The sequence below is a fragment of the Amphiura filiformis genome, chromosome 14, assembly GCF_039555335.1.
Source record: "Amphiura filiformis chromosome 14, Afil_fr2py, whole genome shotgun sequence".
Classification (NCBI taxonomy): Eukaryota; Metazoa; Echinodermata; class Ophiuroidea; order Amphilepidida; family Amphiuridae; genus Amphiura; species Amphiura filiformis.
The window spans coordinates 34,293,344-34,306,800 of NC_092641.1; the positions used below are offsets into that span (position 1 = coordinate 34,293,344).

Genomic DNA, 13,457 nt, shown 5'->3' on the forward strand with positions numbered 1-13,457 from the left:
TTGATTAAAATGTGATTTTTGGTTGTTTTAACATCTTGTGAAAACAGAATACAGATTTGGTACATTGGAAACTGTCTGAAAAAAAGGCTAATTTTGATTAAAAAGGTTGCCAACATCTATGTGAAAATCATTATAGATTTATTTCTGAAAATGATTAAATTGCTGTATTTTTGTTCAAATAATTTAATCAATATCTAAATATGCTTGCAGATGGTACAGTTTTACTGGGTACCATGACTTGTGCACAACAAAACCAATAGGCTATATGTTCAGAATAGCCTTCGTATTGACCTTTTCCATATGTCATTGACTTTGATCGGGGGCAGCTTTTATGGTGCAAGTTATATTAATTGGTTCATAAGTTAAAATCAAATAAGTCTTATGCACAGTTTTTGTCAGTAGACTGTTCATCCTATTTCCACGTCAAGATGCATCCATTGCTTAAAATAGGACCTAATTACGAATTACCCTTAAACATGGTCTAGTCGAACTCTGGAAAATTTCATCAACATTTTTGTGTGTCTGTTGAACCCTTTGATGTTTTCTTCTCACCTAAAACATGTTTCAAGTGCCAATGCATGTCAAGGAGTTCAAATAGGACCCATCTTGAAAACATTTTTATGGACATTATCCAAAGCTACAATATGATGCTTACTAAACTTTTGGCTTCAGTTTGTAACCGTAAGATTATAATCATGGGTAATTTCAATTGCCTGGCACATAAGATATTCAGAGATGCGATGATGGAGGTAGAACTTTTTGAATGACCCTCATATTAGGGATCACTGTTGGACCCCTTGTACCACACTTATGGGAATCCAACCAAATTCCAACACATCTCCATGATCCATCCCTGATCAGAGTTTACTGCACCTCCAGGCGTAACACCCATGGCTACTAGTCGCCAATCAAGTGCTTCGCATGCACAGGGTCTGGGGTTCGAATCCGAAGGGAAACAAACAACTTCTTGTATCTTTATTCCTTGCTTCTCTCATTTCCTTAACCATATATTTATAGGTTTCGTTGGCTAGGCTAGCGAAACACAGGTAGCTTCTGGTCGCTGATCAAGGGCTTGGCACACAGGGGTCTGGGGTTCACACCCGAGAGAAACAAACAACATTTTTGTTCATTTTCCTTCTTTATTCCTTCCTTCTTTCCCATTCAGTCACCAAAAAGCATGTGGGGAATTTAAGGTTATGTTATTTACAGCCCATCACACATTTTAGGGAACCGGGGACAGTTAACGGTTCCAACCAAGTCCCCAGTTGGGATGTAAAGTTTAATTCATAAAAATGTCTTCATTCAAGGGTGATTACAAGCACACAAACCACCCAACACACCCACCCCTACATAATGACTTTTCCCACATATGACAACACCATCTAACTCACCTTTGTTCCTGGAACAAAATCCTCCCTCACGCACAGAATAAGAAATATTCTCAAATTCCACATAGACCGGATGTCTCGCTGGAAGATGTGACAGCCTCTGAGCCTCAAACGTCCTGTTCTCCACTTTCTTGAGCACACTCGGGCCACCTCGCAACTGGCCGCATTCTGAGTCCATGTCCAACTGTACATCATCTGAAATAGACGAGTCATGACTATAACTATAAATGGCGGCCATGTTGGATGTAGAGACAAAGTAATGAGTTACTATGACAATATGTGGTCATGCTAATGTTGAGTAACATAACTTGAACGGCATGACTATATATGGTAATGTCATGCCTATATTTGGAACCAAATACCCATCCATCTTAATTTTGATTCAGTAGCAAGCTGTTGAATAAATTGATGATGTTCCGTGTGTTATTGATGTGCATTATAGCTCTCAACTAAAATGCATGTTAGTTTTCCTTTCTGCCTGACAGTTCTTGTACAACCTTATATCATCTCAAAATGTTAAGTTTCTCTGCAACATCACAAGCCTTGAAACAAGGTGTGTAAAGTGTTTCTAGAGTTTATTCACCCAACATAATTGTAAATAAACATTAAACAGAGCATAACATGGTTGCTGACTCCCTCCACACATCTGATGTTCTCTAATGTAATTTAATGTTTCAATAACCACAAGTTGCGTCAATTTGCGTATATAGGCTTGTCACATGACGCGCTGGTAGACTACACGATCTTGACTTGCCGTCAAACTATTGATAGCACATTATACCGTGTCTGCTGCAGTAAATACAGCATCTGACTAAGATTTCATTTTTGTGGCTCATATAATTTCACAACTATGAAATAACTCACTAAAAACAGAATTGGTTTAATTTCACTGTAGACTATTTCTACTTATGACTAAAATGACTACATTTGACCTCACTCTGCTTGTGGAGTTTTATTCAAATTACTGCTGCTTGTTCAAGTTGATTTGCAAGTCAAAATTATGCATTTGGAATAGAGAATATAACACTATGTGTAGCTGAGCTGGAATCACCTGAGAAGCATTGCACACGGCATTAAGGCATTGACGTATTAAGACTTGCCTTCATACTGAAAGTTGAATATCTTTGAACAAATTTTTTTATTGATTTCTTTGATATGAAATATGGAGACCGAGTCACTTCAGGGCCAGAAATGCATCAGAAATTATTACTGTGGAATACAGTGAATTTGACACATGCATGGGTGCAGATTAGGCCACCTTAATTAAATCCTGAGTGCTCAAAGCTTGTGAGAAATTGAAAACCTAATGTGTAGTGCGTTGTTTTTTTATTATCATTATTTTTATTATTATTAATTTTATGTGTCAGTACAGGCTTTGGGACAAGCATTTTGTGCAGGAAGTATTGAACACCTGTTGCAAATGTTGGAATAGTAGACAGCAAGCCTTGACATAAGCGGACTGGACTCGGAACCAGGAGCATTTTGTGTTGGAATATTGCTCTTGGTCGGGCTCCTGGTTCACTGGGATCCACATGATAACATGACTCTAGCGACAAAAGCAACATTTTCAATGGGTTTAGTCAAAACTTCTGAATCAGTATTTTATTTTGCATTCAAAGGGTCACCATGGCAACAAGACAATAGAGGCATCAAAATTTGTAAAGCAAAACTGCATGGGTTTCTATTTGCTATTTCAGTTTTAAAATTGTATTCATAGATTTAAGTTACTCTCTTGCAAGGTATGATGAAGGGGGCAATTAGTTTGTCCTACTATTTGATGTTTTAGTTATGTTTAGTTTTAAATTGGGACTTCACTACTATTTTGATTTGTTCCCTTATTCATTGGACATTTGACATTTGGAAAGTAACCATGCTAAAACAGCTTGAAATAGCACCAGAGTCTGAAATAGCACAATTAGAGGAGGATGTTCCTTGGGCTGAGCACTGCATGCATTGACAAGCAGGGCTTCCCCCTTGGCTGTAGCTAACACTATTTTGTTATGTATCAGATCACAGCCAATGAAAGAACTGTAGGTTGTCTGATGATATCAACAAAAATATGTCTCATCGTCTACAGTTTTGTCAACACGATTCTCAGCCTCTCACAACTATTATTTAGATCAACTTGCCTACTGGCCGAGATTGAACCAGTTGCTATGGTTAGCAACTGATATGGTTATATCATGTTTCTGCATGGTTGAGGCCTACAACATAGGGCAGAGCTATCCTCAGCTCATATTTCCAAACAAACAAAAAAATAATATCAAAACAAACCAATACAATTATCTGTTCGCCTGCAGAAGGGTCAATGATTTGTATGCCATGGCTAGCGGCTATACTACCATACCCCATAATACTCCTGTCCATAAGCCAGCTCACGCTGCAATATGGCTCAACACAAAACAAATCTACTAAAATTGAAAAAAAAAAAAAAATTCAAAAAGCAAGTTTGCTGTCTACAGTAGATAGCACATGAAAAATTATAAATAGATTTCTTTTGAACTTATTTCCAGACAGCAAACAAGTCTATGCTTTCTGATTTCAACATGAAAACAGTGTTGCTTTTTGATTGATAGCAGGAGGAAATTAAAACACTGGTAATATTGGTAAAATTTTGCTAACAATAGAAAAGGAGGAATGAGTTACGACAATATGTTTACTACATGTACTATCTGGTGCAAAGTCATATCATCTATACGTTCCTCAAAAAAACTGTCATATGGGCATGTAACTTGGTAGGTAGTTGCATCTTGACCTCAGACGGAACAAGTTTGTATTGGTTAGTGGGTCAATGTCACCCAGGGGTCATCTGAGGTCAAATTAGTAAAAACTGTTTTCTGCCTATTTTCTCGGAGACTAGGGGTCGCACGTTCCTCAAACTTGGTAGGTGGGTGCATCTGGACCTCAGACAGAATAAGTTTGTTTCGGTAAGTGGGCCAAGATCACCTGAGGTCATCCAGGGGTCATCTGAGGTCAAATTAGTAAACACTGTCGTATGGGCATGAAACTTGGTGGGTACAGTCAACTTTTAGAGTCAAATTTTGGACGGTCATTTTGGGGTCATCCAGGGTCACCCAGGGGTCATCTGAGGTCAAAATAGTAAAAAATGTCGTTATGGGCATGAAACTTGGTGGGTACAGTCAACTTTTAGAGTCCAATTTTTGGACGGTCATTTTGGGGTCATTCAAGGTCAAATTACTAAAAACTGTTGTATGGGCATGAAACGTGGTGGGTTCAGTCAACATTTAGAGCCAAATTTTGGAAGGTCATTTCGAGGTCACAAGGGGACATCTGAGGTCAAATTAGTAAAAACTGCAGTCCTATGAGCATAAAACTTGGTGGGTAGGCCTACAGTCACCATCAGCCAGGTAATCGCGACAGCCGAGAACCGCCAAATACGGGTAACCGCCTAGTATGTTTTAATATTTATTAAGAATGTTCAACATTTTTTTCCAGGTTGTCCTTGATTGTCCAGTTTTGCTATAATTTTTATCCTAAATATATGTATAAATCATAGTTAATTTATCATCCTGAACTCAAAATCCAACTCCAAAGTTATTCAGATCCCCATAAAACACAATAGCAAGTATATTAAAATAGCGAATCCATCAATTCAAATAGCCACCCCTATGCTAAAATGAAGAAGTCCCCTTCATGAATAATGCATCAGCAGTGTTTCTATTCTACACACACTACAAGGCAGACACTGGAAAATATCAGAGAGTGAAAGTTTGTTCACCTGAGAAACAGGAAGGCCACACACACAGAATGCATTGTTTATCACAAAACATTCAGCTTTGGAGACATTTTCGATTATTTTACCCTCATTGTTTTACTTCTAGTTTTTATAAACAGCTGTATGTCATTATAAATTTAAGATTTCAATTTTTTTTACTCAAAATTAAAAAATAAATAAATAAACAATATATATTATACCAGTAATTAAGATATGCATGACATTGTTTGAATTTGGCATTTCTATAAATTAAACCACAACTTTTGCTCTATTATATTTTATTGCATACTATTTGTATGCCTGTATATAAATTTGTCATGGTTGCAAACCACATCACACCCAACTTGAAATCCTAAAGAAAACAAAGAACAAACAAAGGAACCAAGTAGTTTTTTTTTTGTTCATAAAATCAAACACTGCCAGGAATGTTTTAAACCAAACATAAAACTCACTAATTAGGTCTCTTGAGAAATGAAGGAAACTAGTCACATGTGATTAGGGCCTATTCAGTGATTTGCTCATTCCGAAAATCATCAAAATACAGTTTTGTGCACCGTTGTTAGTAGCATAGATGTGCTAACACAGCCTGCTAGTGGTTAAGAAGCAAAATAGAACATTTATCGCTACTTAAAGCAGAGAATTGTATTTGAACAGAGCTTCAACTTTTTAAACTTGCCATTAGGCAGTATCCTCATTTTTGTGCCAAATATTTCATATCAAAAGTATGCTTCACTTTTAAGCAATTTATACACAATTTAATTTGGTTAACCCTTTTGGGCCTAAACAAATGTTGCATTACCTTTTCATGTTATTGAATTTTGGACTAATACAAATGAACAGTAGAAAAATGAAAATCACATTTAGAAGTAACACAAACTCCACTTAATAAATAAATGCAAACAGCACTATTACAGATGTGATGTTCTTTGTTGTGGTAGACAAACCAACTGCATAATTATGTCTGCATACATTCAAAATGCCAGCATAATCATGACTCATATGATCAGACTTCCTTGTGGAAAATCCCAACTTTCATGAAAACCTTCCAGGAAAAACCAAAACACTGAAGAAAGATGTTGATTTTCTCCAAACTTACATCAATTATGAAATCTGTAGGACAAAAATGTCTACATCAATAAAATGTCATAAAAACTGCACATTGGAGAAGATAATGATTGGTATAACCAAATATTTGCCCCCCTGCATTATTAAAGCTAATTTTGAAACTACCAATGGAAATTGGCAAATGGATCTCAATAAAGCCTTTTCATTTTGATGCATGCTAAAATATGTGGATTCTGGGTTTGTCCTCCTGGGTTTGTCTTCTATTTAATCATTTTCCTTCCCATACAATACAAATTGAAACAAAGGAGAGCAGTAGATTAACCCCTAACCCCGGCCTCCAAGCCAACCTTACAATAGATGTCTAATTGTCTATTGTTATGCAATACTACTATTACTAGCACTCTGTGCCAGGGATGACACTCCAACTCCTGCCACTAGTACTTCACTCGGCCGCCGCTCGCAATCAGGGCGGCCACTGTTTTGCACTCGCAATGGGGCATCGCAATCCCAGGATCGCAATCAGAGGCAACTGAGCCAGTTCTAATGCAATACATGTGTTTATCTTGTGGCAAAGACAAGTGAAGGTGTTTGCTTGTGGGAAGGAATTTTGGATACAAACTGACTTCTGGGAAAGAAACTCAGGATCCACATCAGGCAGGGCCCATATGGCCACCTCACTTTTTGAGAAATTTGTTATGTTTGTCTTTATAGGTTTATTCCAATTTGGTGCATATTTGTACATTGGCTGGATGCCCCACCTTTTGATGGCCGCCCAACATTTTTCAACCTTGCTATGGCCCTGTTGCTTGCATATACCACAGTGAAATTATCTCTTGAACTAAGCACTTTACAAAACACATTTGTAGGCCTAAAAGTGTATTTAAACAAAAACCAAAATGTATTAAAAAATCATGCTTCCTCAATCAGATGACTCACACTTCGTACTTTATCAATACAACAAATTATAATCTCAAACACTTGCACAAGTCAGTGAAAAAATGAAATAGCTCAAACATTATAACATCCACATGTACACCACAAGTGACTAATATTAGAAATAAAATGCAATACATGATAATGATTTCCTACAATTATTGCCTGCTGCTGCATCAATGATTACAGTAACAGAATATAATTTATTTCTGGCCACCATCATGGCCAGTGAAAGTTTGTTCACCCAGTGTATGAAGTATACAGCTGACAAGGGAAAGTTTGTTGACATCAACCTGGACCATACCATTTTCACTCCAGAGGGGTGGGATTTCTCAACCTACAAGCATTATGCATGTGCAGCTGTCACCACACAAAAGCTGGCAGCATGCAGCAGCAATAATTACTTCTAGTCTCTTCAACAACACATTGGTCGTTCATCCTGCAATATGGACTTACATAACTAGATCAGTGGATGGAATAGTCGCTGTAAGAGAGCAATAATATGTAATCAATTCATCACTGCTGGAAGATGGAAGCTTTAAAAGAAAGTTTGTTGACCCTCGTTCAATTTCTCTAGTGAGACCTGTATATTAATTTGTATTCTTAGCAGCAATTGAATTTCCCCTCTATGGTGCATAAATAACAATTATGCATGGTTTTGAATGCTGAGCACTGTTTACAATCAAATAAAAAGAATGAAGTAAAAATCGATATAAATAATTATCTGGCTTAACTCATAGACCCTAGAAATTAATAGGGTCTATGCTTAACTTTTATACAGCAAACAAGAAATACAGTATTTTTGATAATTGCTCTGTATGAAATTGAGTTTTAATGCTTCCCAATGCTGTCTACTGTAGATAGCATTACAACTAGGAAATTACACTGCTTTGTGTATTTATAAATAACTGTGTATGTAAAACTATGAACACAGATGACCTTCAAATTTTGGTTGTTTTTATTAAATATAGCGTAAAATAAATTCGGCACATTTGCAGTACATGCAAATAAGAAAATGGTCAACTTTGGGCTTGTCGTTTTATATGAAGTCAACTTAGACAATTACTGGGACTTACCTAAGTTGTAATTTAAGACTAGTAGTCATATAAAAGTGATATTTTATAAATTTTGAAGGTGGACCACATCGACTTTGGGCCCCCTGAAAATGTTGAATTTGCAATAAATTTCATCTTTGTGAGGGCGCTGTTCGAAATGTAAATGAATTGTGAGCTCAATTTTTTGGATATGTATTGTATTTATCCTATATTTAGCATCAGTGAAAACAAAAAATAATTAATTTGACAAAAAATGTGAATTTACGGGGGCTAAACTTGCCAGTTTACAAAACATTACATTTTTTTCTTGCATATATAATGACCCCGTGACACAACGCATAATTACAGAATTTTGTTATTTTTTACTTTTTGACAAATTGGGCATGCAGTTAGTGTGTATACAAGGTTTCAGACCTCTCTCTCTTTTTGTAAAGAAGTCACAGACTCCCAAAGATGAAATTTATTTAAAGGGCAACTTTTGAGTCCAATTTTAGACCACCCTACTCCAACTTTAAATGGCTGCCACAGAAAATCCGTAAGAGCTACAGACCTCAGATTTGCAGGTTTTTAATATTTTTACAGGTACAACATATGACTAAAATATAAAGCAAATCTGAGGGGGTCAGGTGGGGGGCCTCCTTGATTTCATATGGACTGACCCAGTAGTGTATCCAGGCCTTATTTCTAAGGTAGTGCACTCCCCATGCAAAATTAGCCTACTTTGGGCTATTAGGAGTCACTCGCCACTGGGGTCCGCCAGTCCTGGGTATGCCCCTGGGTAGTCCAGTGAAATACTGTCTACAGTAGATAGCAATTTGATGACCATAAATTAAAGACAATCAAAGTTCAGTAAGAAAAATCACTGACTTGTGTTGGCAATTGAAAACTCTATCCAACTACAAAAGATCAGCCAAATCATTGCAATTATCCTTGAAAAATTTACAGACAATTGACGTACAAGACTTGTATTTATCTTAAAAACACTCACTGTTCCATAAATAGCAATGCTTATCAACAACATTGCATAGCTACTGGTATTGATTGTAATCATCATGGCAACATGTATCTATAACGGGAATCTGATCCATTATTAATCAACTAAGAAACAACATTATTTTATTATGTATAAATTATGATGCTTCCGAGGTCAGGGAATGTAGCATTTTGGAGGATAGATGTCAGCCCCATTTGAGTCAGGGGAGGGGTGTTACAAAAGTGGTCAGTGAACTGTAGATATTTTTGGATTTGTTTTCACCTGAGATTTTAAGCCAAATTGTACACAGGCACAGTGCCTGAGGTGGGTGAGGCTTAACCCCCTGACGACTACCTGCTGATCTAACATTGCCTCTGATTGGTTAATTACATGATATCTTTACTTTAATCACCAATCAGAATGGAGCTTTGCAAATAATTCACCCCAACTTTTTTGCGTGGTGAAATTATTCTAACAATGTTGTTGATTGGGCCAATTTATAATGAAAACTTCTTTTTGGCCAATCGGCAGGTAGTTTTCATGGGGTTAACAAAAGTTTTTGCTACATAGGGAGACGGCAACTGCCTTCAGACGAAACCCTGATTTTCCAAATTATGCTTGCTTAGATTAGAAAATAGGCAGATGATTGTATTCCATATACTTGTGTTTTCATGATCGACCAACACTGCTTGCAAAAACATCTTCACATTTCCAAATTCCATTAATATTATTAAATATATTGTTTTAGTGCTTATCCTTGCTTCTACTTGAGCAAGCAATAATGCATAATACCCGGTAATTCCAAAACCATGTCAAGCTTAACTAAATGCGTGTGATACAATCATTTTTTATTATTTATAAAAATGTAAATGCAAATCGATGTCATTAATATCTCATAATTGACTGCAAAATGCGTAAGTGTTCTAGCATAAATATTATTAATCAACCTCTGCGCGCGGCGTGTTGTGCTACAAACAACTGCGCACGCGTTGGCTGCCATATTTGGATTGCGCGCTACCAAATTTGCACGGATTGTGATATTTGATACCCACTTTTGTTATTGGTCATCCTGTTTTACATCAGGGGTGTGATTCAAAGCTTGTGAAATATCCAGGAAGTAGTAGAAAATCCTGAAAAACCGGTGAAATTGGGCTAAAATACCCACAAAACAGGCTGAAAATCAGAGGAATCCAGAGGAATCACACCCCTGTTTACATGCATGAGAATGAACATCCATGGAAAAACCTGAAATTGTTTGAAAAAACCTGACGAAGTGTGTGAAAAGGCCATAAAACAGGCTGAAATTAAAAGAAAGTGTGGAAATTTGAACAACAAAAAAACCTGAATTCAGGTTTTAAATTCTCATGTCTGGTTTTAGCTTCAAATTTTGGTTGTTTTTATTAAATATAGCGTAAAATAAATTGATTTGGTCTAATTGATAACTTCACCATAAAAACGGCTACTGATTTGCATCGTGTTATCTACTGAAGATAGCTAACTTGTTATGTTTTTAAATATAAGCAAGTCTCAGCGCAATTATTACTTTATGTCTGGTTTTAGCCTGTTCAATTTTCGGAAAGGGAAAATGGTTTATTTTTACAAACATTTTTGGAAAATGGAAAATTTTGTGTTATTTTTTAAAGTGAAGAGACACCCCTTGGGGAATTCCCCGGGGGTATTCCTCACTTCTAAAGGCAAAATGTTTAGATTTTTCACAATGCTCTCCAAATAACCGATGTGCAATATTACTCTATTATGAAAGACTTATCTGCAGCGTGGTAAATAAGGCGGGCCCGGGGGCCCATAGCCCGTGAAAATCAATGCGGGCCCGACGAAAATGTGCCATGAGGGCCCGACTGGCCATGAAAAAAATAAGTAAATAAATAAATAAATTTAAGCTTACTGAAAAACAGGACTTAAAATACAAAAAATCTTCCAAGACATCGTCCATACTACACTAATTCATAATGGAGATTCATTTTAAATGCTGAATTTTTTCAAAAAATTTGTTTATTTTCCACTCTCAAATTATTCGGGCCCGCAAAAGTTTGTGAGGGCCCCTAAAGATTCAAGAACAAGGGCCCAAATGGCCCGTGGTCATTTTTGCTTATTTACCACACTGCTTATCTGCATACTTGGATTCTGTCTAATATGATGATTTCTAAAATTGAATCAATATTTTTAAATATTATGGTAATTCAATTTTAGAAATCACCACTGACATAAGGGGCCGTTCACAAACACTTATTGGGGGGCCTGACGCAAAAATATTTCATCACAAATATTTTTCAGGGCCCCCCCTTTTCAGATCTCAAAAATTTCAGGGCCCCCCTTTTTGATATGAAAATTATGAGTCAACCCCGTAGAAAAGCATATTAGGAGGGTCAAAACTTTTAAGGGCCCCCTTTTTTCCATCAGGCCCCCTAACAAAGTGTTTGTGAACGGTCCCTTAATTATGCCGATCAGACTGTCTTGTAATTGTTTTTAACCAATACTGTTGATTTCTATCCGATATTTCAAAGCATATACATGATATTGTCTTGATTGAATGATTCACAGTAAAATGTGATCCAGTCTGGTCCATGAGGGCGGCAATATTGAGGTAACTTATATGCAAAAATATGAAAATGGAGTAAAAAAACCAAAATGGAGTAAAAATACAATAAAAAACATATGAAAATAGACACAAAACTTCAACTGTAGACCTTGTGTTTTCAGTATATGCACCAATGCTTGTATTTTTCAAAACATTTAGTGACAATTTTGTTATAAAAAAGCAAAAGTCAGGACTTTTTCCTTGTGTATGAAATAGGTCAAGTACTGCTGATAAATTGTACAGAATGTTGCACCTGTACCAAGATGTTGATGCAGTGTACATTGGACACATCAACATCTTGGCATTGTGCATTATTTTGTATAATTTTTCAGCAACAAGTAATAATATGCAAATTCATTGACCTATAAATAAAGATGTGCCAAGATCCCACACAGCAATTTCTATTGTATTGTTTATAAACCTTGAGAAGTATTGATGAAATCAATAAATTATTGATATATCACATTAAGAGTCTATGAGCTTCTATGCACATTATGTGATGCAATCAAGCAAAATCAGTCGGAACTCGGAAATATTAAATTTTCAGTTTCTTACAGGATATTAAGAAGCATAATTTACAAAGCTACATTTTGTAGAAAACCCCATTGAAATTGAACCACCAGTTCTAAAGATGTGAGCAATTAAAGAGTTTACAAAACAACAGGAAACAAAAGGAAATATTTTTGTTGTCTGGCTATATCTCAAAATCAATATTTCCGAGTTCCTACTGATTTTGCTTGATTGCATCACATATACCAAACATGGATTATAAAATGTTATTAGCCAATAAAAATACAAAACTATAAAATTCAGTTGTTCTTGAAATCTACTTGACGTTGGGGAAGGCTCATTTAGGCCTACTGTTGTTACCCTACATTGTGCCATTTTTGTGACTTTTATGCAGAGTCACCATGGTGACTACACTTGCTACCCACTAGACTAAACAAAAGTACAACAGACACAACTCATGTTTATACCATATGAATTCTGAAAATAAGCTTCCAAATCTATTTCATGTGACCTCTACTTCTTATGGTCCCATTTCTGGTGAGGAAAAGTTCAAGATACAACTGGACTGTATGAGACAACTAGTATTTAGGCCTGTTCAATCAAATTGTTGGATCAGACAAATTTGTGAAAATTGAGTAACTGCAATAAACATGTGTACTATATTGCTGATATCCTGTGTTTGTGTGCAAACTTATGAATATTACAGTGTCAATTTTCTTAAAATATAATGTTTTGATTTTGATCTTACACTGAGGCTTACCATTAAAACAATATTTTCAAATTATAAGTTGTACTGCTCCAGCGGTTTTGAAATGAGAAGCAAATACTCCACAGGATAGTAGGGCATAAATACCGGGGTACTCAAGTTTTATTTTGGTAGGGACGTGCCGCTGAGAATTTGAAATGGACCCATAAATATACCAATTTTCCAAGAAATTTAGACCCATTGATATACCAAAAGTCAAAATTTTTGGCCGAATTTATCCAAAATTGTCTTAGTTTTTACAAATTTTCCCAAAATTTTGGGAAAATTTTGAAAATTTTGGCTAGATTAAGGAAAAATTGGGCTGTTTCCAAAAAAATTGAAAAAATTTTAAAAAAAGGACCCATTCATATACCAAAATAAGCTTTGAAAAAGGGGTCATTGATATACCAGAAGGCTGAAAATGCTACCCATGTTTATGCACGCCCCCGTATGGTC

The 13,457-nt window shown here is 36.1% G+C and overlaps 1 protein-coding gene across 3 annotated transcripts in view; it reads right to left on the minus strand.

Annotated features, from left to right (window-relative positions):
• The window catches only part of LOC140170009 (ATP-binding cassette subfamily G member 4-like), a 109,887-nt gene that overhangs the window by 36,632 nt on the left and 59,798 nt on the right, over positions 1–13,457 (minus strand). For all 3 annotated transcript variants that reach the window (XM_072193320.1, XM_072193318.1, XM_072193319.1), the window contains exon 3: positions 1,392–1,583. In XM_072193320.1, coding sequence (XP_072049421.1) covers positions 1,392–1,583 — 192 coding nt within the window. The remainder of the gene's footprint in view (positions 1–1,391; positions 1,584–13,457) is intronic.